General features: G+C 36.2%; 3 protein-coding genes and 1 long non-coding RNA gene across 8 annotated transcripts; 2 read left to right on the forward strand and 2 right to left on the reverse strand.

The window, feature by feature from the left end:
• Positions 1–642: 642 nt before the first annotated feature.
• On the forward strand, positions 643–8,038 carry LOC116303438 (WD repeat-containing protein 54). The gene is made up of 8 exons (XM_031712971.2): positions 643–970; positions 2,432–2,494; positions 2,635–2,701; positions 3,253–3,309; positions 3,753–3,960; positions 4,980–5,142; positions 6,431–6,496; positions 7,492–8,038. The coding sequence occupies exons 1-8, from the start codon at positions 752–754 to the stop codon at positions 7,621–7,623; spliced, it is 975 nt and encodes a 324-aa protein (XP_031568831.2). The 5' UTR covers positions 643–751; the 3' UTR covers positions 7,624–8,038.
• Positions 6,344–10,896, reverse strand: LOC116303440 (uncharacterized). Its single transcript, XR_004197958.2, has 2 exons — positions 10,825–10,896; positions 6,344–6,651 (listed from the first exon to the last, which is right to left on the reverse strand). It is a non-coding gene; the product is annotated as an uncharacterized LOC116303440 (long non-coding RNA).
• LOC116303437 (LIM domain-binding protein 2) lies at positions 8,849–22,226 on the forward strand. Of its 4 annotated transcripts, XM_031712968.2 has the most exons (12): positions 9,131–9,475; positions 9,632–9,811; positions 10,040–10,115; positions 12,834–12,936; positions 13,451–13,623; positions 14,619–14,819; positions 15,215–15,284; positions 16,048–16,101; positions 16,647–16,706; positions 16,908–17,118; positions 18,872–18,906; positions 19,978–20,118. In XM_031712968.2, exons 1-11 carry the CDS (start codon positions 9,417–9,419, stop codon positions 18,885–18,887), a joined length of 1,203 nt encoding a protein of 400 aa, XP_031568828.1. In that variant the 5' UTR covers positions 9,131–9,416; the 3' UTR covers positions 18,888–18,906; positions 19,978–20,118. The 4 variants fall into 4 exon arrangements, with proteins under 4 accessions (XP_031568830.1, XP_031568829.1, XP_031568828.1 ...); XM_031712970.2 differs by lacking the exons at positions 9,131–9,475; positions 18,872–18,906 and adding an exon at positions 8,849–9,072 and having other exon boundaries at positions 9,632–9,832; positions 19,978–22,226; XM_031712969.2 differs by lacking the exons at positions 9,131–9,475; positions 18,872–18,906 and adding an exon at positions 8,853–9,072 and having other exon boundaries at positions 19,978–22,226.
• On the reverse strand, positions 21,099–27,900 carry LOC116303436 (uncharacterized). 2 transcript variants are annotated; one of them, XM_031712965.2, is made up of 6 exons: positions 27,487–27,900; positions 27,056–27,195; positions 26,272–26,665; positions 25,215–25,530; positions 24,263–24,611; positions 21,099–23,866 (listed from the first exon to the last, which is right to left on the reverse strand). In XM_031712965.2, the coding sequence occupies exons 1-6, from the start codon at positions 27,886–27,888 to the stop codon at positions 22,834–22,836; spliced, it is 2,634 nt and encodes an 877-aa protein (XP_031568825.1). In that variant the 5' UTR covers positions 27,889–27,900; the 3' UTR covers positions 21,099–22,833. The 2 variants fall into 2 exon arrangements, with proteins under 2 accessions (XP_031568825.1, XP_031568826.1); XM_031712966.2 differs by lacking the exon at positions 27,056–27,195 and having other exon boundaries at positions 27,487–27,647.
• Between the last annotated feature and the right edge of the window lie 88 nt (positions 27,901–27,988).

A 27,988-nucleotide genomic window follows, 5' to 3' on the forward strand; every position in this document is an offset into this window, starting at 1 on the left:
AAGGATACGAAATGTCAAAATGTCTGTGCTGTGATTGGTTGGATGATCGTGTAACACCTGTAGATGCCGGTAAAATGATGTAATATGCACTGATGCGATGGCGAGGGGTTTGTAAGGCGCGTCATTTTGAACACCGCTGTGTGATCAAGGATGAAGTAAGCGTACGAAATCTTGATACGGTACATATAAACAATCATTACCTCATGTTTGGAAGTCAAAGATATTTTACAATCCTTTCTTGCGTTCTCTTTACACTGGTTACTTTATGTTTAAACTTCCCAATGAACCGGTGTAAAAAGATATCAATTTTGTTGCACAATCCATGGCTTTAATAGCGTTTAATTCTTTCGACTAAAATGTGGTAAAAGTTAAATTCTATGAAACTATGTTCGAGATTCAATTATTGACATTTAAAATATAACATGGTTGAATAAGTTTGACTATACGAAAGCGACAAATTTCTTTAATGAGTCCCGTTTGACCCTACGATATTATTCTGGGGATATAAAGGACTTTAGGATATCAAAAATATGAGTTTTCGTAGGAAAAAAGTTAAAAAGTCTGTGAAAATATAGCGCGCAAAATCTAAATATCGATGGAGATGCGCGAAAGGGTTTTTGGGACTGTTGTCCGCGGTGGCCTGGTATCATGATTCCTCACCTGCAGCTTTGGTTCTATCGACTTTTATTGAATAAACAGTCGACAAAAATTGGTTTAATTCTACTTTATTAAGCTCTTTTCAAATCGTACAATGTACGTCAAGGACGCACCAGTGTATCTAAAATCCAGTGCATCGTTATTGTCCAATAATTTGGCTATTTTAAGGTCAAAAGAGAAGGAAAGTATAACGTATGCTGTTGTGCACAAAGCACTTGTTTGTCTCTCTAATGTGGGCAAAGGAGGTTTTTCTAACTTGAAACAAGTCGCTTGTAAAGGCGAAGGAGCTCATAGCAGCTCTGCAGTTCAACAGGTATGTGTCTCATGCATCACTGACCTCTATCTTCCCAGCAATCGGAGGCCTAAGTTTAATTTTAGAGACGAGCAGCTTTATGTAGTGTACATGATGCCATGGCGACCGTATCAAGGTGTCAGAAAAAAATGCTTTGTTTCACGATTCCTTTAATGTTTCCACTTCATTTTGAGTTATTTTGGATGTCATAAAACGGTTTTGACCTGATAAATACTTGAAAATCTAACTATTGCTTTCAAAACAAAAGGTCTGATCTCTATCACCAGAACGTGTGCACAAAATTAATATATAGCACAGTTAACCACTTGACTTCCGCTTTTATTATCCTACAAAAATAATTCCACTCTGAATTTTTATTCTTCAAGTTTAAAAAATTCCGAAATATTTTAATAATTTTTTTCTAATTTTCATCAGTTTTCTTAGACTTAGCTTATCTCACGATTTAAAATGTCATTCTTTAATTTATGATTTCAATTAATTCAGTGTTTACTCTAACTTAAACTAAATAACTTTGCCTAAGTTGAATTAGACAGACATTTATAGTGTCTTAAGAATCAATGTATTAGAAACCTTTCAGACTAAAAATATTGGCGCAAATCTTTAAGACATGCATTTTAGTGAACCTGGTATCCTCAAAGAATTATACAAAACTACAAACCTTTAGGATTTTCAGTCCATAAATAATTTATTTTGAGTCTCATCCTTAAAGAGTCAATTTTTTGTGGTTAGGATAAGCATTAAAAATGAGACAGAGATATTTTTCTGGAACTACTCTAAAATTCTAGTTATAAGCCCACTGATCATAAGCCCAAGCGGCTAACGCGTCGTCTTTCACCGCTGTGAGTCCAACAGGTCGGGTCGCTGGTTCGAGCCCTGCGGTCGCCACATGTGAATTGAGTTTGTTTGATGTGTTGTTCTCTCCTATGCTACGAGGGTTTTCTCTGGGTTCTCCGGTTTCCTATCTCTATAAAAATCAACATGTGAGTTGAGCGTTGTGTGCATAGAATATTATATGTAGTGGTAGTGCGTGTGAGTGAAAAGTGTCCCCAATTAGTGCGAAAGCGCTAGAATGACTAGACACTTAAATAAAAAGTGATTTATTTATTTTAATTTAACCCTGAGAGGTTGGAAACAGGCAGAAAAAGTTTAAATTAGCATGTATAGAGTTGGCAAATGTTGACTGTATGTTAGTGCATCATGTCAAATGAGCCCAACATTTTTAGAATAATAAATGAAATGTTGGCATGATGTTGAGAAAAATGTTTGTCCAAAATAAAAACTTGACCAAACATTTAACCAACATCAAAAATCATATCCCATCATTGTTGGCAGACCATGACAAATGGTCCCATGCAACATTTGACCCAAGGAATGTAAGGTTGTATGTTAGTGTGTCATTTGTCAGGGACCTAACAAGGACTTTATGGCATGAATTTCATGTTTGCTGAATTTTTTTTCCAGGCAAAATGGTGTGTGTTACCAGAAAGAACTGTTCTTGTTATTGCATCTATCAAAGGTGTCCAGGTAATTTAATCATGACCACTTTGGATTTACTTGGCTCTAAAATTTTCAATCAAAACTGAGACCCCAGAGTCAAAAATAGAATGCCCTACCACTAAGCCTTGATTCTTATGTAGCTTTGTACTTGTTATTTGTATTTCCAGATGTTTGACCCTGATGGTACAATTATGATCTTCTGGCAATCTCTTCCTCCTTGTGAAACCACCGAAGGTTGGTTTGCATGACTGTAGACAGGGCTTAAAATAATGGCCGGTGATCGAACAATGTTTAACCAGAATTTGAACTTGTCCATACAAAGCTGTAGCTAGTACCTTAACAGGGTCTCATAAGTGACCCTTCATTGTTGCTCTATTTTGAGTCTTCTGCTTTATGATTTTGTTTCAATATTTTAGCCCTTTAGCCATAACAAGGCATAGAGGTACTCAGGGAGCATTCTTTTTTTAGCAGGGGCTGGGCCAGAGGAATACCAATAAGCAGCAATGTTAAATCTTTAGACTCCCCCTTTCTTCTGACTGCATAAGAAAGTGACCCTCCCCTTGAAATTTTTTGAATTCTTGTCCCTCCCCTTTATGTACAGTAGTATGAAATATTTGATGTCCCCCATTTTGACTGAGTAGAAAGTTAATGGTCCTCCCATGGATTCCTCTGGGTCCCCCACCCCCCCCCCCCACTCCTAAAAAATAAATGCTCCCTCTGACATGATAAAGGAAATGTTTCTTTTTGACTTGTTTGGTGATAAATCAATATTTCTTTCTTAACAGCATACTCTCAGTTTTCAAGAGGGATATGTGCAGTAGGAGACAAATATGTTTGCGTTGGTGAGTAAATCATTATATCAACACATAACACATGCTTATGTCAGTATAAATCCTTTAAGCAGATCTCATTCATTTCCTGTGCTAAGGGATCCAAAAAATGTCTGCTACGTACCTGTAGTTTTAAAGAATATCCCTACCCTCCAGACTGTTCAAGATGGTCTGATTTTGCAAGGGGTGGGTAAGATCTGATGATGACATATTTTATCATAATGGTACTTAAGAATGGTATGAGAGTCTGTCATATATCCCCCTCTGAAGGAAATGAGCTTAAATTTTCTGAAAACAAAATTTGCTAAGACAAGTTTATTTTTCTATGCAGCCACTATTAGTGTTGTCATGCAGCATCAGTAACGACACTCATAGTGGCTGCATAGGAGACCAAGACAAGATAAGGATGCTGAAATGATAAAAATTTTAATCAAATACCATTATTTTTATTTAAGGTTGCTCAGATGGTGGGATCATGGTTTTCGATGTTCCATCTCGTGGAACTGGTGTCAAGCTCCAAGAAACCCTTGGCAGTCATGTTGTATCTGTTTGCGACCTTGTTGCCAAGGATACTAAAATGGTGTCAGCAGATGAAACAGGTCACATGATTGTCTGGCAGGCAGGTGGACACTTCACACAGCTCTCAAAAATAGATGGTTTTGGGTGAGTTGGGTTGGCTTCATCTTTTTTGGCCCAATCAAAAATATCCCCTAAGATCAAAATTGGAATTTATAAGTTGATTTATGCAGATGGGGAAAAGCCAGAGATCTTAGAGAAAAGTCCTCAAAACAAGAGAGAGAATAAACAAGGATCTCGACTCACATATGATGCAGAGTCCAGGAATCAAACCTGCAGTTTTGGAACTGTTTTCTTGTTTGTTCCACCTCCATAACTCCTAGATGCTAAAATGTTTGGCTTTTTCAATCAAGACCTTTATTGTTTGATAAATTAAAGCTGATAAATATAAGTTGGAACAAAATGTAAAACCCTTGGAGTAGTTCAGAAGGGCCTTTATTAGTGAAGACAGTGGCAGATCCAGGATTTTGAAAAGGGGGTTCCAAAATGGCCACCACCTAGAAAAAGCTGGTAAGATTTGTTTCACAAAGGGGGGTTCCAATTTCATTGTCATGAGCATAAAGAACATGATTGGCTTCGGCTTCAGGAGATCTCACAAAAGGGGGGTTCCATGGAACCCATGGAACCACCCCTGGATCTGATACTGGAAGGAAAATGCTTCCTACACTACTTGGCAAGGAATTTCTCGATTGTAGATAAGATGGATTCAAAAGTGTTTTTATAACTAAGGATCAAGAAATATTAAATTCCGTTTTTCCTCTAAAATAATAGTGATTCCAGCATATCTGATATCTCTGTAACTTCCCAAGTTTTTGCCTGCTTCTAAGCGTTTCTGGCAAAATATTTCTCAATGTCTTATTTCATCAGTTAATTTCCTTTACTTACCAGTGAAGAAAGGAATGATACTCAAGGGAATGTTGTGGGATGAGATTCTGATTCTGGAAGGTATCTCAAAGGAGCTTTTAGAGGTTGGATAACCAATAGGGTGTCACATGACCCTGAACTTAAAGAGAGCAGTTGTGCCAAGATTTGCTTTCCACCCAGCTAATTTTCTTTTCAAAATCCTCATAAATTATTTGATTTCATATTTAACCTTTTCCTTGCAGCTTTCCTTGTTCATCACTTGCAATATATAAAGAATATATAATAGGAGGTTATGGCACTGGACATCTAAGAATATTCAATTTAGCTTCTGGCAAGATTATAGTCGAAATTTGTGCACATGCTCAATGGATTAATGCAATAGACGTTGCTGAGGAGAGCGGATTGGTAGGTTACTTGTAGTATTGACCCGGCTTTATGTCTTTATAGACCCCTCTAAAAATGATCTTGGATGCGAGGCGAACATGAAAAATTATACATAAAATCAGACTTTTTCTCGATTGAATTCGACTTTTTCTCGACATTTCTTTTGTATTTCCATGTTAGCTTCGCATAAATCCATTGAATACATGGGATTCAGGGTTTATATAATACGTTTTGAAATAAAGAAGTTCATGAACTCGCCAGAGAGTCCTGGCTGGTTTTGAAATCAGAGGAGAAGATCATGGTTGTATAAGCCGGAAAATTTTGTTCAGCTATCAGAGCATTCTCCGATCTTCAACCCTTAATGAAAACCCTGGGATTATACGTTGTAGAAAGCTATAAATCCTAAATGAAATGCAATTTAAATCTCAAAATGACGTTCAGAATTCTACATTGATGATGTCGTTGTGCGGCGGTTTGTTGTGTTGAGGACATTGCAAAAAATACTCACACACGACACGGCTACGGTACGGAAATGAATTCAGTTTGCAAGGTCACTGCTGTCACGGTCATGAATCGTACCCTTTTTTCTGTCATACGAAATCACCTAGACGGTGCGCATACATATGACTTGGTGTGTGATGTTGTTGCGTGATGTCCTGTGCTTGTGGAAGTGTACTACTTTCGTAGCCTATAAACTTTTACGACGCTTCTTGATCACGCGCGAAATCGTACGATTTTCTCTCGCGGCAAAAAAGTGATTTGGTGGCCGTCAATCAAGACATTGTCGGAAAAAAAACATAGTTATGGGAGGAAAAACTATGGAAAAACACAAAGTTTTCAATGACACATGTCAATGGAATGTGATTGCGCGCTGTGTTTTGGTTGCAAGATGCGTGAGATAGTAGTGCGATCTTGTTGTCTGCAGCAGTTATCATTGCGAGACACGAGTAACGCTAACAAAAATAACCGATTCTCGCAGTTTTCCTATCATAGTTAATATGTTCCAACGAAAGACCTTGAAAAGTCTTTCTTTGAAACTACTGTGAATAATGATTGTACTGACTTACTGCACGTACACGTTAGAGCGGATTTTGTCTAATGATCAACTGACTAACATCTTATCCAATTCAAGAAAGCAAAAAAAGCAATTGCGACGAAGCCTGATATAATAAGCCAGACTTAAACACACTCTTGTTACTAAGCAACCGTAGCGCATGCTGGATAAAATTTAAATAGAGGAAAACGAACACCTCATTTTTTATTCGATTTGATTCAATAATAACCCTCTCTTAATTCTTGTCTCACACAGGTGCTGTCCGTATCAGAAGACACCTTTGTACGTGTTTGGCAATTCACAGGCGGTGACAGTCCCAAGGTGAGTCAAATATTCAATGGAGATTTCTAGTATGTCTTGAAGACGTCTCCTTTCAACCTGTCAGTTAGCAATGAAATACATTTTCCTCGACGTTGGTGAGCTTCGTGCATTGATATAATCGCCATGGGACACTCTTACGTCTTCAGTGATTAAAACTACGAAAAAAAAAAAAAAAAAATCGAATCAACAAAGAAGGTGTTGTACCGGAAGACATGCAGCTAGGGTGTTCCTGATAAGTCTGACTGACGACTGGTTGTCTCACGAAAAGAGATCATTTCAAAAAAAACCTGTAATCCAGCATTAAAGTATTTTCGTTCGTATTAAGCGTTGTGGAAAGATATGGTGGTGTTTTGTGGTTAAGTAGGAGTGGTTTGTTTGCTGTAGTTTTAACATTTCTCGTGTCGTTCCAAGATGGTCGTTCATCATGGCCTCCGTTTCTGGTTGTGGTGGTGTTTGACCTTGGTTTGTGGTTTGCTGTGTTTTGTACGAAGCTTGTTTTATTTGTTTGACTTTTAATGATTTGTTTTGTGCTTTGCTGGTGGTATTAGTTAATGTTTTGGGAAAGGCCATCGTCCTCAGAGCCATGAAATTCTTTATTTTCTCCAGGACTACCAGCGGAGTAAAAATGATGATTTTTAGAAAGTGGATATCTATTATTTTTAAATGATTCGTTTTTGACGTTAATTATCGTGGACGTGGATGATTTGGTTGATCTAGATGAGTTTTGGATGATGATAATGCTGGTAATATAAAGACGATTAACCACGAGAAAAAAAGAGTGTTTGGTCGTCGTTGTCATGGCAACCATGGAGAACTTCAAGCCTTTATTCTTTAATAAGCTTACGCTATCTTTTTTTAGTGTTATTTGCTTCAAAAGTTAACATAAAAATCGTTTATTTTTCAAGGTTTTCCCCCCCCAAAAAATTGTACTCTCACTTTTCCAAAGCAAATGCTATCTATAATAGTAAAGATTTTCGTTTTTTAAACCTTTTTAGGTCGAAATAAAGTTCCAACAGTCTATTCCAGACACACAGCTATCGGGAGGCAAGTTTTTGGATCCCGAAGGTCAGAGTTTTGGGCTGACTGCGTACGATCTTACAGAAGTGTATGTCTTCTCGAAGAAGTGAAGTAGGACTGAAGAAACGCGTCACTGCTGACGCAGATAGTAATTATGGAAAGAAAAAAAAACCAAACAAAAGGAAAAATAATATAATGCATTTATGGTCTTTACGTTTTTCATAAAGGGGAGTATCTGTATTTATGAAGCTTGGAATCTAGTATTATAAGGGGAAATCGTACAAAAATTCAAATTTTAACTTATAATAAGATCTGATCATGATCTTCGCGATAGATGACAATGCTTTTAGAGGCAAAATAGGAGTTGTCGGAGAAAATTCTACTCGCATAAAAAATGTGTGATGGCTTAGTTCAGTCATAGTAGCTAGGCTATGGTTCAGTTGAGATGATTGTCAGCGAGTTTATGTTGTTAAAATTCGAATAAAAGAAAAAGCGAATAAAAGGAAGGGAAAACAACAATTGAAATATGCAGCATGTTAGTTCCGTTCAAGCTTGGATTCAGGAAGACTTTTGTATAAACTATGGTTGCCAAAAACAACTCTTAACTGAATTCAGTGAATCTTAGCATTCAATTTTTAAGAAATAGTGAATTTTAGTTGGAATTTCAAGAGGATTTATGCTATACGCTTTTTATTCTATAAAAATGGGGATCTCCCGTTGTTTTCGAGGCCAGAACGAGTTGATCTTAGCACTTTATTTGTTAAGATTTAAAAACTTAAAGTCATTTTCTATCGCTTTTCCTTGCTTTAAAAAAGGAAAAGAGAAGGCAAAAGACAAATCTCATTAGAGAAATATTTCAGAAATATTTAAGCCTTGATTTTTATCACTGTTTCATATTAAACACACTGACTCTGACGAAAAAATCGTGTATAATTCCGTCACGACGATTCCGTAAACAGCGCTCAAGGAAGTGAATCTTTTCTACCGCGCTTCTTTCGGTCGATAAAGCAGAAAAATTCTACCTCGGTATGAGAAAACGCAAAAATTGTTTTTTTTTGAAAGAGGGGATGGAAGGTCAAACACGACAGTCATTTTACGTCCAAATCCGCCCAAGTTTATTCGTTCTTGGAATTCATGAAATTCCTCTTTATCTGTACTAAAAGAATAAACTTGGAAAATTACCAAAAAAAGCCAAAACAATTTAAATAAAATCAAACAAGGAAATCGCTATAAAGGCTATATTTATTTTTTCTTTATTTTTTCTTTTTCTTTTCGAACAAAGAGTAGGTGATTTATTCAATTTTTCGTTACCCCTCGCTAAGATTCATCCGGAATATTTATTTTCCCGCTTACCTCCTATTGGTTCAGTCTGGGCCAATAAGAATCGAGCAAACAACAAACACTGGTCGGTCACGACGCGGGTGGGCTATGAGTTGGACTCTTGGGTTTTGGGCGCTTGATTTTAACAACAACTACACGGTCTAGGGAGCTGAATTTTACACCAAAATGGAGAAAAACTATCCCTTTGATTAGGCGAAATTGAATGGTGCCACTCAAAGGTGAGATCTGCTGAGTATTGAGAGCGATAGCCTTTCAAATGACGCCTAGCGATTGGTTAACGACAGTCTACTTGTTGATAGCTAATGTCGAAATCCGAGTTTACTGCGATCGAAAGGTCTATGTTTGCATTGTTTTCTGGGAGTTTAATGGCCTCGTGGGTTCTTTGAACGACCATTTTTCAGCTACTATGAAAGCTATGCTCCTCTAAAGCCTAGTATTTGACGGTTTGTCTACCTATTCCCAAGTCTGTGGAAATGCCCTGAAGATTTGTTGAACGACCTCGGCAAAAATTCAGTCATAAATTTTGATCGTCTTGCACGCGTCTTGTCCTGGTCTCCGCGAAATGTCATACTACAAAAACTGGCAACGAGAGAGAGCTTTTTTCGGGGATCCCAAATTCAGGTTCGGAGCAATTGTACCTTGACTATTTGTGGCCGGAATATTTGGCAGGGGACGAGTGCTGCTTCGAATGCGCAATTCAGTATGCGTGGGGTTACTGGAGCTCTTTGTCATTCTAATTAGATCTTTTGTTGTCTTTCCACCGTTCGCTTTATTCAGATTCAAGAAAGACCTTTGGTTGAGCCCGAACCGCTTTAAAGACTACAATTACAAGAACGAAGAGTATTCCTGGGAAGTTTTAAAGCTTCCAGGATCTGGCATTGTGGACTCCAAAACGGCAGACGCACGATCTTGGAGAATGCCTAGCATACCTCTTCCTAGCCCGAATTATTCGACGGGGTAATATATTATGGATACCTTGTAAGATTCTCTTCTTTCTTTCACTCTTTAATGACTGAACGCACCTTATACCCCATAGTTTCCTTCAATTTTGTCCAAACCTAAGCTCTAGCCTAATATAGGCCCTCGAAATTAATCCGAATGCTTGATCAAGCGTTCGAGAAATGTTCAAACGCACCAATTTGTCAGTTTTCAAACGTTTACAAATGTTGTTCTTGTTTGTTTCAGGCGCCATACGCCTTACTATACACACCCCGATATTCGGATATACGAGCTAAATAGACGCTTACAGCAGAGGACAGAGGTAGGTAGCCCTTTTGCTTGGCTGGTTGAGATCTTTGTGGCTGTGACCGCATTCCCATCGCACCTCATCTTGTGATATTGTTTATGTTTAAAGGCATATGGGGGACTTTCGCTCGATGATAGAATGACCGATCGAGTAGAGCATGCAAATATTCATTCACCGTTCGTAGTCCTACATTTTTCGGCTTTACGTATCTAAACTAGAAAGTAGAACGACTCTGTTTTGAACAATGTGAAGCTCTTACTCTAAATATATATCTTTTTCTTCCACTGTGAGTCTGGAAGCATGATTTTCAAAGCTCACAGTTCGAACCTGTCGCGGTCGAAGAAGAGCACCTTTGTGTAGTGCACCTGTTGTTCGATGCAATTTCTTCTCACAAAAAAATTCCTCGTAAATGGAATCTCCTATTGATTGCTGTGTGGAGAAAGACAGTCATAGTAATAGTCAGTGTGGTGGGTGTCTGGGGTTTGTAGTTTTACTGATGTAAAAATATGAATTACGAGAAACAAGAGAATACAATCTTGGCAGGTGCACTACAAACTACTATTTTGTCCTTCGATTTGTCCCTTTCGTTTCTCCTCCCATTTTCTCGTACTGTTGACTTTCTAAATCCTTTTTGACAGCGTTGAAGCACATTACTAAACCAGACCAAACAAGCATCCTAAATGTTCCATCTAGCAGTAATTTCATAGTTGGAAGAACAAATTACCTTTCTTGTTTAAGCTTTGTCCTCCTCTACTTCCTAAGGTGTATGTGGATGTGTGTGTGTTTCGGTGTCTATTTTCACTATCATTGGACAATTCCACTGTCAAAAAAGCCACTTGTGATTGTGGTAATCAAGGGGCATGAATCTAGCAGTGTATTTGGACATTATTTTTAAGTGTTCATTTGACTTTTTTCAGACAGTATTAAAAGTAAGGAAGCTGTGATGGCTATTTATCTATGTATGAAGCAACAATCGACCATCTGCATGCTTTAAAAGACTCTTAGCGTTTGGCTTCTTTTATTTGAATACTAATGACTGCTTTCCTTAGAAAAAAAGATAGACAGCTGTTTTGCTAGGCTTTGAAAAGTCTCTCCCACTCTATTGCCTCTAAATGGGAAGTAGTTCTAGCTTCAGTTCCTACCAAACCTTCATCCTTTCATCCAGGTTTTCATTCAGCATTATTTGATTCACTTTGTTGAAGGAAAACCATGTTTATTATACTATTAACCAAAATACTTCCAGGCTTGAATAGATTGTTTTAGTTTCTTCGAATTTATCACCCCAAATGATAGTAATTTTCAGTTTATAGTAATAATTTTACAACAAATTTTGTGTTATGAAACCTAGCATTTTAATGTATGTATTTTACCATTTAAACTGTACTTATTATTATTAGGCATGGACATTGTCACACGTCTAGCCCTTAAGTCCTTATAAAGCATTCAAAGAATTCAAAAGGACTAAAGATTTCCCCTCTCGATTTGACATCTTGCAAGCCAAACCAAAACACACATTTCAAAATAAGACAGATCGTACCCAAAAGAATGTAACTATGATATATGTTTTGAACTTAGAGGGTCAAAGGTAGAGTAGATCATGATAAGAATCTGAGATGATGCTTTGAAGTAGTTACCTACACCATGGTGGTGTCTATTTTCCAGTAAAATAAGCAGAATAAAAAGACAAATTGCAGTGCTAACTTTATTATGCATTACCACAATCATTTATTTAAATTCTCTTCCAATTTTATATTTACCCTAAAACTTAACATTTAACATATAAATAGACAAGGGATTTTCAGTTTATTGAGCAAATTATTTAGGTTACTTTTGTAATGTTTTAAAACCTGTAAATGAAATATTATCATAGAATTCAGGGGTTATCAATAAAAAGTGACAATATTTTCAAACAGCAGTTGAATGTAAAAATTATAAATTTATATACATACATTTCATGAGTTAATCCTAGAGGTCATATTCATGCATGTACAAATATTGTGTAAAAGATATCTTCAAGCCAAGAAGTTTTATTTTATTCAAATATTTCCCTCATTAATTGCTATCTATACCTTGGGTATATATTATAGAAGTCTTTGTCATGGTTTTGGCATATTTTATGTTTGTTGAATTAGTTTTGTAGCACATGTTGATGTCTTGTTTTTAGGTTAGGAAGTTAAATTCCTTATCAAAGAATCAAGAAGTTCAACTTAGATTTGCATATTTCGTGGGGTACATTTACGTCAAGATCTGATTTTATAACTAACTCAGTTAAAACTGTTCTTATATAAATGACTTTAACACTCTGATTTCAGTATATTTATTCTCATGTAAACAACATTGATGCATAGTAGCTTTGGTTACTTCCCTCTTGTTTTACCTCTTCATTTTTCTCTCTAATGTTTTTCTTCATGACTCAGATTGTAAATTTAAAGTCTCTACAGCTTACACTTTTCACTTTGAGTGAGGTGACCAAATAAATAAACTTACTCAAAGGAGATATAGATCTTGCTCTCAGAAGATTTGTTAACTAAAAAAACTGCTACTGTGAAACTGTTGTGTTTTTCGTATACACAATTTTATTGTTTTGATTGGACAAAAATTAATCTTTCGTGTGGTTTGTTGAATGTGGTGTACCAAGATTTTGCACTCCTCTTCAAATCTTGTTGAATGTTGCCTTGAACATAAATACATTTAGGATTTCCTACATTAATTTTTATTTTGTTTTGTTATTAGGAAAGTGATAACTTATGGTGGGATAGCTTTGTAACAGAATTTTTTGAAGAAGATGCGACTTTAACACTTAACTTTTGTCAAGAAGATGGACCTAAAAGATACAGTAAGTAATAACAAATGTGACAGGCATAAAAATAAAAAAAATGACCATCTCTTCCTCCACAATGCCAAGGTCAGAAATCAAGGACCACAGACAACCCTAAGAAGCTAGAAGGGGTGCTAAAATTGGAAAATATAAGAGACTAGTATGAGAAAAGGGAAAAAGTGGGGGGAGGGGGGGGGGGGGGGGGCTAAATGAAAACTCTACCAGGATGTTTTGGTTAGTTCTTAATCTTTTATTATTTTTTTAAACTTAATAAAAACCCTGAATGCATTGTCTTAAGAATAAAATATTTTGCCTTTATTCCTGGTGATGATTTCCCCAAACCTGTGTTAATCTTCCTAGAGGGGTTTCAGAAACTTCTATTCCCATTCTATTTCCCATTCCATTCCCAGTTCCTGAATTTAGTAAATCCACTTTCTTTCCCATTAATTACTGAATACTGAAAAAAAAATGTAGAAGTTTTATTGGTTGTTCAGAAAGTATTTAAATTCCAGTTTTATCATTTAATCAACAGCTATTGGAAGAACATTAATTCCACGTTATTTCAGAAGCATATTCGAGGGCGGTGTTACAGAATTGTATTACCATCTTTTACAACCTAAAGAATCATATCATAATACTACAATAACATTAGACTGTGAGAATACTACAATGGTGACCAGTCATATAAAGCCGTTTTATACTAAGGTATGTTGTAAAAAATTGTGTTGTTTAATCAGCAGCGAGTGAGGTTTAGCTACAAAAAAATTTGTTAGAAGTCAATGTAGTTCCTCGAGCTTCAATGTAGGTACCAAATTTACTCGTTTAAGTTATTAATTTTTTTGGGTTTCATATGTGGTGTTAATTTGAGGGCGGCGTTTATTTGGTGCTTATTTCAAAAAATGTGTTTACCATAATATACATAATGTGTAACCTCTTTTTCTTTTACTCTGACGAAGAACTAGCATCCGAAATGTCAGTTTTTTCATCTTTTCACGGTGCATAATTGGCCTTTTTATCATTATTATTTGTGTAACCAATGGTTTAATACAAAGTGAATACAACCGTTTAAAAAAATTATGTAAGGATAAAAGTGGCACTTATTCAAGAACGGCGCTTATTAATAATTTTGGTTTTTGGTGGGGCGCTTATTTGAGGGTGGCATTTAATCGGGGGCGGCACTTAAACGAGTAAATAGGGACTTTCAACGATTAAAGGTGGTAGCAGTAGTACATTAGTTTATCACCACTGGGATATTGGATTCTGTTTCTGGAATGGACATCAAATGTGAGCAGAGTATATTAGTCATCTTCTTTGATTCAAGGGATTTTCTCTGGTTTTCTTCCCTTACAAAATCTAACAAGCTAGATTCCGATTTGATCTATGATTTAGCCATGCCCTGACCTTGATCTGCCTAGAGATGGTTTCAGGATATCCAGGTTTTTCTTCAATGGATACATAAGGCTAACAGGGATTACAAAGAAGTTAAAACTAATGTGTGAGATTATGGGGGGATTGAACTGTGGACCTCACACTTAGCAGGTAGTACTGCACAGCATACTGATCATCATACTTATTGAGCCGTGCTTACTCCAATAAATTTAGTGTGTTAAAACTATGTTCTTGAAGGGTTATCTAACTTTTTTTCTTGAATTGCTGTTATATGTAGGAATGATTTTGGATTCACAAATTTATTTTTTTAGGTTTGTACAGAAGGAAGATTAATTTTAGAGTTTACTTTCGATGATATTATGAGAATACGTAACTGGCATTTCACGGTACAACAACACCGAGAAATGGTCCCTCGTAACTTAGTAGTAATGCAAGAACCTGGGATGATAGAGCAGGTTGCCAAGAATGTAACAAGAAATGGAATGACAAACTTTACTCTAAACTACTTACGGGTAAGAATTGTGGTAATATTTTTAGTGTTTTAGATAGGTTTTGGACAGCATGTCCACAAATCCAATTCTTCTCCCGTAAACACCGTAAACATCTACATGAAATAACAATTTTGCCTGAAATCGAAACGAAATGTATTCCTTATTTATACTGTTCATTCTATATATATGTTCCTTCCGCTATTTCACTTTTTCTCTATTTCGCGGTTTAGGAATACCCCCTTTCGTCCTTCAAGTCATCTCTTAAAACTCATTTGTTTAAATTAGAATTTAATTTGTAATTACTATTTCTCATATATTTTTCCTTAGCGCCTAGAGCAGTTCTGGATAGGCGCTATACAAATAGTTATTATTACTATTATTATTATTATTAATATTTATGGGTTCTTGGTTTATAGCTATGCGTAATCTTAGAACCAATGCAAGAGCTCATGTCCAGACACAAGACATACAACATGAGTCCCAGAGGTAAGCAAATAGAGTTAGATATTAGTTAGTATGTATTGGTAAATCATTTTAGAGGATACGTATGGAGGTATTAAAAAAAAAATGAAAACTAGAGGGAAGGGTAGGACCTTTGTTGCATTCAGAGTTACAGTGCGACTTGCAAAACAAATTATGACCACATTTAATGTATTCGTGTAGACCCTTTGCACTGAGTCCCAAGAGGAAATGTTCTAGGGGACAAAGCAATTGATGTATTTTTTACATAAGAAAAGATGGCCTATTGTTTTGTCCCCCAGAACGATTCGTCTAGGAAATCAATGCAAGGGGTCTATACTTTTTGCTACCAAACAAGCTTTTACATTCCTTATTTGGTCAGCTAGCTTTGCAACAAAATGTATCCGGGTTAAATGTACTGTACGAAGGCCCACGCATAATTCATCCATTACTTCTATTTTGTCTTTTCCTTTCATTCATCTCTTTCTTTCTATTCCTTTTTTTTCTTTCCTTGAGTCCATCTATCTTTCTATCCTTCACCATGTCTTTCAATTCTTTTTTGTTTCTTCCTTTCTTTTTATGTTTATTCAAATACAAATTCAAAAGGTAATCAAGACCAGTACAAGTATAAAAGCATTACTTAATAATTAATGTGTATAGTCTGCTGGTTTGTAGTGTTAGATATTTGGCATAATGTTTCTAATCATTATTTCAGAGACTATAAACTAATCTTTCTCTCTTTCATTCAATCATTCATAGTGACTACTTAAGATTTTTCATTTCTCTTTAGACTGCCTTAAATCAACACTCTTTCAAAGATGGCAAAGAATGTGTGCACCACCAGGTTTGTTTTTCTTTTCTTTTTTCTTTTTTCTTTATTTTTTTTCTCTCTTTTTTTTGGTTCAGGTTTGTGCTCAATATATAGTCAAAATATATTATATTTATTTAGTAAAAATACACAGGTGATTATTTAAAATCTCGCACGCTGATTGGTCAAGAAACTCGCACTATAACACAATAATCACCTCCAGCAATAATCCACAATGTCGGCCAGCCGCTTTGTTGCTGTTACTGGAAAAAATATCTTATCTTCTTTTATTTCTTTTTTTTTCTTTTTTTTTCTTTTCTTTTTTTCTTTGAAAGAATCACCTGTGTATTTATACTAAAACAATTATTTGCCTCAGCCTCAGTGAATATATTCACTTCGCCTTTGGCGAATAATTGTTAAATATTGCAAGGAAGTTTCTAGTTCTAGGATCCTTCTCCTCCCATATAAACAGGGACCTAGAATCAGCTTTTCCAGCTTCATTTATTTAGCCATGAAGCATGTTTGCAATACTGCATAGAGGTTACACAACACTCGGAACTAATGGAATTTATTTTCTATAGAATATCAAGCAGAGATGATGTGGCCACCCACAGCTACTACACCAGGTACACCCACCAAAGGTAAATATGACTGGTATAACTGGTATACATATATGTGGAGTTTTCTTCACAGACCTGTTGGAAACCACCTGTTGATTTGGAACAGGGGTCACAGAAATGGAAAGCAGACATGTTGTGAGACTACTGCAGTTGGACCCTCTGAAAGAAGAACTTTTTTCCTGCTTGTCTGTATTTTAAAGTAATTTATTTTTACCCATTCAGAAACAAGTCGTCCTACCAGAACAAGAAGAAAACGAAAATCTTCGTCCACACCCAACGCATCTACACCAACATCATCTGGAAACAGCACATCGAAGAAAAAATCTCCTACTGCAGCCAACTTTACTCTGGCAAGTCAAGATGTTATGGTTGTTGGGGAGCCATCACTTATGGGAGGGGAATTTGGTGATGAGGATGAGAGACTCATTACACGGTAAATACTATGCTTTCACTATCATCTAGTTGGGATTATTTCACTTAGGTATTATAAGGTGTTGCAAAATATGAGCTTTGAATCTTTTTTTTTTGTTGCTTTTATTTCCAAAGAGTTCAGCTACCTAGTATGGATGATAATGCCATTTTCTTTAAAAATTGTTATTTTGTCTGCTTTAAAATTTTTTTGAAAAAAAAAATCCTGTACTTGTCATTAAGTTCATTTAGTTCCTGGCAGCAGCATCGTTAATCTTGTTCATATTAACATCTAACAACATGAGTTCTTTAAAATCTATCAGGACTAGTATTATTGGTCATATCCATATTGGAGTAGACATATGACTGTAAAGCATTGTTGCCTTGGGTTAACCAATCACATTGAAGAAATCAGTAATCAATCAACCAATCAGAATGCTGATCATACAGTCAAGGTTGTTGTCAAGGATACGATTCCTGGTCTTCATAAACATTTTCACAGTCCTTCATGAATCTGCTGTGTCGTTAAAGCCTGCAGCATTTTTAAAAAGACAAAGTCAGAGGTCATAGAGAGGTCTCAATTAGAGAGGGCAGTGTATCATTTGCCCACCAAATCTACAGGAATCCTGCATAAATTAAATAAATTTAGGTGCCAGAAGCAAACTTTTTTGAGGGGGTGGGAGGGGGAATTTCCCCCCCTTCTTACACTAGTGCTACAAGTTGTACATCATGTTTTAAAATCTGTAAAATTTCTTGTTCAGACAACTGTGCAATATAAGTAACGTGAAAATTTCTATCACAAAAATATACTACATTTTCTTGAAATATTTGACATCTGGCTAACAAGGCTTCAAAGCTGTGTTAACATTATTAATATAGAGATTTCTTTACACTATCTGCTTCAGTTGACATGCACTCTCTAAGAATTCGAACTATGTTTTTGATATTAAATATAAGCATCTTTTGTAACCTTTTAGTTTTGATAAAAAAATACTTTGTATTAAATTTAATGTGTTCAACAATTTAAACAGATAACAATATTCCTGTGACACAACTTCAGCTAAACATTTTGCCTCAATATCTTAGTAGTAACCCTAATTTTTCAGAGCACTTTCTTTCACTCAGTTCAAAGCACAAATATCATCAAAAAATGTTCAACTCTAAGGTTTTGTAGCCAATGTAGAACTGTTTTTTTTTCAAGGGCATTCCTGCATGTAGCAGTCATTTCTGTTGTTCTAATTTCTAAAGTAGAAGTTCTGAAATGTGAAATACTTCACAACATAACTTTGAGTTTTATTCCTGTGTTGTTTCCACTGGTGATTTTCACTGAGTTCTAATGTTTCCTGGATTTTAAACCAGCTGATGACCTTCAACTCCCTGTCAGCTTTGATGCATGTTGCAGAAGTTAAAAAGTAAAATTAATTTTTAATTCACTCTTGGTCAGCCAGAAAAAAAAACCACTCAGATGTTTTACCAAGGGTTTTGTTGGTGGAGTAAGACTCTTGAATTTTACTCACTTAAAACTTATCTAAACACTCCGGATGAATATAAAGTTGACTTAGTTACTTAAATCTATAGAGTTAATTTTTATGGTAATACTATTTGTTAAAAGCTACCTAATTTATGATTTATACTTGAGCAAGTGGAGTGCATAATGTTTTAAAGTTTTGCATTGTTTTTTGTGTGCAAGTAAATGTGTTGTCATTTGTAGCCTAGTTTATAACTAGGATTGACAAACTTAAAGACAAATTGAGACTATTTTCTGTTCTTGTAATCAGGCTGACAGATCTGTGAGTAAAGTATGGCCGTGCGAGTAAGTACATATACACCAACCACTTCCAAATAAATGTATGTGAAGAAGCATTTTGTAATCCCTAACTTTATAACCAACTAAAGCATGAATGTGACCTTGCATGCGAACTATTGTCCAGTTGTTATAACCTTCACTAACCAAAACATGTGATCACTTGATTGTATATTAAAAACCCTAATATTTATGGAATCTAGGATTACTTTACTAAGACTTGGAAAATGAAAAATTAAACCTCCTTTTAACTTATCTATGACATAATTTTCTTTTTTTGTATCTAAAAGAATACAAATTATAACCATAAAAGTTTGGAAAATAGCTGTTTATATATCATAACCCCAAAATGTGATTAAAATATCAAGTTTAATTGATCAAACTAAATCGACTTAACCTAACTGTAGTCTTTGTCATTGAATGAAAGCTACATGCAGATAATGCCTTTGTTGTTTTGTCAACAAATTTCAACTTGTCATTTGCACCTAACGTCTCTAGTCATGTGATCACATTGATATTTACTAATGACTAATATTCTCTCTCTTGCCTCTTGTGTTATTTTATGTTATTACTTTTGACATTACTGCCGTTTGCAAGCAACAATTTATGGTGGAACTTTTCGTAAATATTTCTTAAAGAAAGTTAGTCACTTGATATTGAGATCTTTTGAAACAGGTCTTTTAGACCTAGTTGAGAAAACGTTATTTAGAGGCAAATGAAATGCAGAACATTAACTTTTCTTCCTTAAGCCAAATATTGGATTACTGCCTTTGCTAAGGAGATAAAAAAATTATTTTTGAATTTTTAGATTACAAGTGCCTTCATTGATACATGCTGATTGAGGCAAAAGTTGAGGCAGGTTTATCGTCAGTAGGCTACTGTCAATCAAACCAATCCTTAGAGCACAGTTCCCATGCACCTTCATATATATACTAACATGTATTACCAATCAATTAACGTGGTGTAATGTATCTTGATGTATCAATGCATACCACGATTTAATGTTGCTTGCAAACGGCAGAAGTACTTGCAAATCAAGCACAAAGATTGATCAAAAGTTTTCATACTCTATTATTGTAGCCTTGAGAATGTCCAGTTTGATGCATCAGCCAATGGGTTACGTGAAGACAGGGAATGCAACAGTAGTCCCATGAGGGGAAGCCCTCGAACAAGAATCTGGCCAGCTGACACAAAGAAACCAAAATCAGAAAATAGCTCAACTGAATGAGTGTTCCATTCTATGCTGACAAGTTCTCTGCTGAGATATATTTTATTCTACGACTGGCTGTGGTTCTAAGTTATTTCATTGTTAGTAAAAAGGTTCCTGAAAAAAAGGCAGGGATAAAAAAATCACAGTGACTTTGTGTACTTAAAAATGCTCAGACATGAAAATGAAGAGGTTTACTTAATGACTTGAACTTCTATGGCATCATGAACTGTCTCTGTTCTTGACATGCACATAAACAAGTTGAAATCATGTACTCAAGATTAAGACAAAAGAAACAAGAAGAACAAATAGTTCCCTGACAAACTGCAAAGAAAGTGATATTAACTAGATGTGATGATGCTGAAAGCAGAAGTCAATGATGCATAGATGATATCGCTGAAGTAAATATTACACCATCAGAATGTAGATTAACTTTAACTGTAATATTAATGTAAGTTACTTGTATAAAGTTAAATTTTTAGCTGGAAGTTGTTCACATTGTCCACAACAAAAATATCTAATGATTTATTAATGTGTTAATAAGCTTAACACATTTTGGAATATTCTTTTGCTTTGACCTCCAGACTTGGATCTTTGCAAAGGGTCTGTAGCTTTTAATCTAACTTTATATTTTCTCAGAAATTCTTAGAACAAATCATAATCTTTACAGCAATTTTCAGTGACACAGAGAACAACCTAGAAACAGCATTTCTATTTTACACACTGAAAAAAAAACAACTCTAACCATTGAAATTTTGATTGACAGCTGCAGCCAAAACTCTGATGTCGATGTCTCATATTATTAAAGTTTGTTGTCTGGGTCACTTATTATGAAACTGGTAAATTAAGAACTTTATAAAATTGGTCACTTTTTCAGAGTCAAATGGGTTGAAAAACCAAATTCAAACCCAATCTGATTCAGGTAACCAATAATTTAGCTATTCATTTTGACAGAGTTCTTAACTTATTTGTTTAAAAACTATAAGAGGCACCATTATTTTTCAATTTTAATACATTTGTTTTTGGCAAATGGCAAACGTTAGTCACTGAGAATGCTATAACCTTGCTATTTTACATTTCTTTCCTCAGTTTTCTAGCTAATGATTTCAGTGAAGTTTGAAATTCTTGGGCAATATGCATTAAAGATTCTGATGAGTATTCTGCTTCATTAGATGGCAGATACATATTATAAGTGGCTTGCATTCCTTATTATCAAAATAAAAAGACATGGCCTCAATATTTGTTGATATGACAAAAGGAACAAAGACCAAATCTTTTGTTCAAGTCAACAAACGTGACGGCTAACAACGAGTCACAGGAATGCACACCAACAATAATTTCCAAGTATTTATTTGGTGTGTGTTTCAATGACTGGTAATAAATTGACTTCTTTAATGATATGGCAGCCATCTTGGATCGCAAGGCATTATTGGGCATCCAGGGGGCAAATAAAGCTGTTACATTAATGACCTTGATTGATATTAACAGCTCACCACAAGAGAATACGACAAAAGAAGAATTAAGATGGCACATGGATCACCTTTAGCCATAAAAGAAAGACAAACATGCAAAACTCTATAATAATGTTCAGTCATCTTTGTCCCCCGACCCCCAGCAAGATGGCGGCTGTATCATCGAAGCAGTCCATTATACTGACTAACAGTATTTAAACAGTGAAGCAAACTTTTTTAGTGCATATTGTCTATTAAGAAATCACTTCTAGTGTTATGTTCATACTTACTTTGCCATACAAAAAATTATTTTCAACTGACAGGTTTTCTTAACTAAATAGTGATTTTATTTGCCCCTTAAACAAAGTTGTATTATTAGTGACTAAAAGTCAAAGTAAAACAATAGAAAACAACGGAATTAGAGTTTCCTACTATGTTACTATACCAACAGTTACTTTTTTTTTTTCAAGGGCCAAGTAAAATCACTAAATTTTTCCATATTTAGTCTTTTCCACTAAAAAAAAGCAGAAAGGCTGTAAGATCGAACATGCGTACATTGGGGGTTGTTTTAAAGTATGTAGCTCTATAATAATTATACATACACATATATATATATAATTATATATAAACATTTGTTATTTTCAAGAAACAAAGATAAAAGTTCACATATATATGCAGCATATGGTGTTTTTATCTTACATGGAGTAAATCCTAACAAAATTCTGCTCAAAATTTATGTATTTGGGTGTAATTTTTTCCCTATTTTAGTCCTTTTTCTCAGTCAAATTTCAGTGCTTGGTGATAATGAGAAGAGAGGAGTACAAACGAATCTTGATTTGAAAAACCTGCTTCAACCTCTTTTTTATTTTTAATTCCAAGCTTTCAGACTGTATTCCATTTTCAGGGAGAAATATTCAATGTTACATTTCAGTGCCAGTAAGTGTGTGTTGGTGTAGATGAGCAATGATAAAGTAGTTCTTCAATGATGAAGCAATTCCAAGGGCATGATTTGTGATCTTATGCAGCGAAGCACCAGCCAGGCTCTGTATCATGTGAGTAGAGTTGTTTGTTGTTTCTCTCCTGTGCGTTGAGTCGGACTTTTTCTCCAGTTTTCACTCCACAAAAATCAATTCCTAATTTCCAATTTGATTATGTGATGAGTGCTTTAGCCATAAGCCTTCATCCCTGGCTTGTGATCAGGAGACTAAGCAATCACTACTTAAATGTTTGATGTCAAATAATTACTGGTAAATAAAATTGTACATTGAAAACAAACCACTAAGTCAAATGACATCGAAGATCAGCCACCAATCTGTCAATCTCCTCTCTTGTTTGTCTATCAAGCGCCCCTTTCATGTGGATATTGATCACCATGGAATCTTGACAGTGACTAACAAACTTGGAAAATGCAATCCATTCCTTCTCACGGCTCAAATGAAGTTCTCCCTCAAAGTGAAATCCTAGTCTGTTGAGCTTCTCTATGGTTGTTTTTAGAAGTTCCGTCAAGGCCTTCAGCGTTGCAGGTGTGAGATGGCCACTAGTAGGGAGGGTGTCGTCAGGTGAATAAGAGTTATAATCAAGCTGAAAGTGCCTGACTGCTAGAACAATTACATTATTAAAGTAGGGCTCTGGTATGTCGATTAAGTGGCTAAGATATCCAAGAATGTAGAGATAGTTGAGGAGAACAGTCATTAAATTGCTAGCAGTCTTTTTCTCTTCATCATTATAATATACACTCTGGACTAACACATTCTTGTGTTGAGCAGCATCCAACACAAAATCAGTACTTATGATATCCATTGGCTCTTTCTTTTCCAAGCTGTCCGTAATTCCTATAGAATTATCGAAGAGCCCTTCATGTTCAGAATGTTCACTATGAAGATGCAAAAGTGTAAGATCTGACGACAAGCACTGTGTTTGAACCTTTCTCTTTGTGTCCCCACTTTTATCTAATTCTGTATCAGTAGAAGTGTTTTCTGGGTTCATACGAACAGTTTGGTTCCTCGGCTGGATGCAGCTTAGTCTTTCAAGTGTACAATACCACTTCAAACTATCCTCTACCTCATCATATTGACCACTTTTGATGGGAATAAGAGTCAGACTTCGTTGAGCATTGCTTGAGTAGAGTATAACTGTGCTACCAAGATGAGTGTTGACTGATGCCAAGCCATGTGCTGCTGAGGGCTCCAGAAAGCAGGACTTGAGATACTCCAGCTGAGACGCTGACACAACCTCTTTATTTACTCTGACGACTGACACTTTTACTTTGGCTGATTGATCATCAGTTGGTACCAGGACAGTGCTGAAGTACCTGGAATAACAACACTTTAATCAGCAATAATCTCTTGTGATGTGTTTCCACTTTGGGGATCGAGAGTGGTGTAGCAGTATTATATTGTACTTCCCTCTTACCTCTGAGGTCTCGGGGGTTTGTTTCATTACTAGCTATCACACTTGCATATTGTTTTTAGGTCTCCACCTTTGACTTGATAGTTTATATTCTCTGGGTACTCCAGTTTTCCTCCCTTAATTATAAAATTACAAGACCTCACACAAATTCTAATTCAATCTGTGAGTTAATGTAGCTGTGCCCTGACTTAATTAGCCCAGAGGTTGTTTCAGGATATTGATAAAATTTGAGGGTTTTCAAACTGTTGTGGCTTTGCAAGGTGAAGCTGTCAGAGTAGATTGACAATGTTATACCTACCTCAATGGATCCAACTGCCATTCTTTCACAGCAAACATCTGATACCCTTTCAACCATTCATTCTCGGAAACCGCCTCAAACACTGAAGCCCCCTCTGATGCGAGCTGTCGATATCTTCTTTGTTCACATACTACTATTTTGTCAATCTTCTTGCCCTGATGGACAGGAAACTCATGTTCATTTAGCCTAAGAATGTACTGACAAGCAAACTCTACACTAGAAAGGTAGTACCCAGCTTCAGTGAATGCCAGATTTGGATTGCAGTATTTCTTGAGGTAGGCAACAGTTGAGGCAAGTTTTGGGATGTTTGCCTTGAGAACTACGTACACCCAAACATCCATGAACTCATCTGCAACAAATGAATTAACAAACAGTTATCAATATTTTGAAGCCTGCCGTGAAATCCTGGTAAGGGATGGACTATTACATAATGGGGGGATAATGGCGGGGGGGATTGCAGAAATTTATGTTGAATTTTGTTTGTAACAAGCCCTACAAAAAAATTTAAGAGGTTGCCTGATATTTTTTGTTCGTAGGTGAAGTGTTTGCTCAATATTTTTTGGGGGATTTACACAACCCCCTCTTAATTATCTTATGGTCCATCCTCAAAAAGCCCTGGCCTTATTCTCATTAGAGAATATGGTTATTATTATTTGTTTGTCTGTTTGTTTCTCTCTCTCTCTCTCTCTCTCATATATGTTCAATTCAATATCTTATGAGGTGTCATCAATGTCATAGATGTGAAATACCAGAGATGGATTTATAAATGGGGGGGGGGGGGGGGGGGGCTTATAACTGAGTATTCATAATGGGGTTTTATGGATGGTAGCAAGATGGATGCAAGAGGATCAATCGGTTTGGGGATAAAGAATAGCCCCTCTAGGGTGCCCCACCCAAGACAGACTCTACCTCTTGGCTGGAGTGTCGACCCACTCAAGAGTTCTAACCTCACCTGCTCCAGGGGGACTTCGATTATCTTGTGCTGCTATCTCATTCAAATTTTCAAACACAAGTTTTGCAGCTCTAACTATCTGGAAAATCTTTCTGGTTGGGATTAAGCACATTGAAGAAGCCTTGAGAGCAGAAATGGCTGCGTAGTAAGGTGACAAACTGATATCTTGGCACTCAGGTTTGATGCCAAACTGTGACTGGCTTAAGAACGCAAGGTTTTTGCCAAACCGTGCTAATTTAGCATCATCTTCTGGTCGGCTGACATGCTCTTGAACCCGGCTGTAGATTTCAGGCATTAGGTGATGCTCTAATTTTGCCTACAAAAAATTTGTTTTACTAAGTTAGTAATATATTATGATTCATATATGATAATAGAATTATGAAAGTTGTCAAAAGTATTGCAGACAGGCATGAGAATGAGACAATTTTAGGTGAAATGATTTTTTTATACATTCTTGACTCATATTGCCTCCCTTGCATGTCTGCCTTAGAAACTTTTGATTAGTCATCATATCTGGAAATCAAACTATTGCTGCAAAGAGGGGAGGGGTGAGGGGAGATGTCAAAATGGGAAAGGTGCTGCAGCCAATTACAATGCAAATGATTTATTTTCTCGTTTTGTTTTGTTTTTCGGTTTTTTTTACATTCTTGACTTATATTGCCTCCCTCACATACCCACCTTAGAAACTTTTGATATGAGTCATCATATCTGGAAATCAAACTATTGCTGCAAAGAGGGGAGGGGTGAGGGGAGATGTCAAAATGGGAAAGGTGCTGCAGCCAATTACAATGCAAATGATTTATTTTCTCGTTTTGTTTTGTTTTTCGGTTTTTTTTACATTCTTGACTTATATTGCCTCCCTCACATACCCACCTTAGAAACTTTTGATATGAGTCATCATATCTGGAAATCAAACTATTGCTGCAAAGAGGGGAGGGGTGAGGGGAGATGTCAAAATGGGAAAGGTGCTGCAGCCAATTGAAATGCAAATGATTTATTTTCTCGTTTCGTTTGATTAATACATAATCCTGTGATTTGCTTGATTTTAGTAACTTACAAAGACAGCATCATATGACAAGAAGCTATAAGTTGGTTTATCAACAATGTACTGACACATCCCACCAATGAACTCCTGATACCGATCCTGATGAACTCCAGTTGGGAAATCATCATCAACATGCTTGACTTCCCAGCACTCTCGTATGTAGGCTTTTAACTTGAACGACTCAAAGCTCTTATTCTGAGAGCTGACCACCAGTAGTTTGTCAAGCATTGCTTCTTGTTTTGAAGGAATATGGGATACCATGGGTTCATCAGCAAACTGAAGCATTAATCCTGATTCAGTGTTTTTGCCAGGATGGTCCTCTAGGGCAGATGCAAAAGAACCCTTTGTTGCTATGGATGACACAGAAAGTTGTCTTGCATGTTCTGTTCGAATGCTTTTGTGAAGCCTAACAATTCAACGATATGTCAATTAGAGTGCTTTTATGTGTATATCTTACGATTAATGAACGAGGTGGATGGTAAGCCTTGAATCAGTGTCTAATTACTAGCAAATACCAACAGTAAAGTAAAGAATGCACAAGTTCAACAATATGAACACTTGATGGTCAGGACCTTGACTGGAAAACGTGAATATTCTTCACAAAATCGAGGCTTAGCCTGAGCAAATGAGTCTGTAATCAAGAAACACAGCGGTAATTTGGAACTCAAAATCTATTGGGGCAGTAGGGAGGGTGGGACACTAATGCTCATGCAAGAAAACAGGGTCACTGCCAAGAGTAAAAGCCCCCACCCTTCCCCCACACAAATTATTAATTGACAACAGATCAATTTCTTGCCTGACTTTTTGGGCTTCTAAATTTAGTATACTAGACTGCAAGTTGTAAATCTGTTCATTTGATTGAACCCATTCCTCAAACTTATGGAAAAGTAGTTCTGGAGGTGTGGTAGACTTGGGTCCAGCTGATGCCTCCAATTCCTTCAGAAATAAATGAATTAATGAATGAAATAGATCAGGGCTCAAACCAGTGACCCTAACCACTGGAATCATTGTGGTGAAAGATGACGCAGCATACGGCACCCATGCCACCCTTAGTGAATGAATAGTGAATGAATAAATGAATGAATGTTAAACAGTGAGTGAATGAATGAGTGAATCAATCTATCAGATTTTGGATGATTTCGGCTTTAGAATGCAAGGGGTATTTTATTCGAGGAATATTTTCATAAAGTAACTTTTCTATTTAATATGCCAGAACTTTAGAGTTACCTGTAACTGTTTGATGACAGCGCCAACATGAACAACCTTTGCGCACAAAATCTGAATTTTAAGAGTCAAAATCTCCCTTGACAATTGAGCTATTCGTTTCATATACTCCTTAGATTCTTCTCTCTTTCCCTCGAGAGACTCTAGTGCTTCCCATGACCCCATAACCCAGACAGTTGCTGCCTCGTAACTACTGCTTTCGTCCATATCTTCCTGAAGGTTTCTAGAAATTTCACACTGGTTTTTCAACTCTGATTTCAAGTTGCGGTAATGGAATAAGCTACGAGCAACATTTTCTTCTCTTTCGGTCTTTATCGAGTCCAACTCCCAGTCTAGGAGCTTTGAAGACTCAGCAGCTTCGAGAAAAGACCTCGAAGGTGGTTTTACTGGAACAGAAAGAGGCATTTTGAAATCTAAAGTAAATACCCAGTAAGCCAGTTCGTCCGTACTTAGGGGGGAGGGGAGGTAGAAAATTACCCAAAATAGCAAAACCAAAATTAATTAT

This window comes from Actinia tenebrosa, unplaced genomic scaffold, assembly GCF_029948245.1.
Source record: "Actinia tenebrosa isolate PJP-AT-01 unplaced genomic scaffold, QUT_ActTen_1.0 PGA_scaffold0__85_contigs__length_37466705, whole genome shotgun sequence".
Taxonomy (NCBI): Eukaryota; Metazoa; Cnidaria; class Anthozoa; order Actiniaria; family Actiniidae; genus Actinia; species Actinia tenebrosa.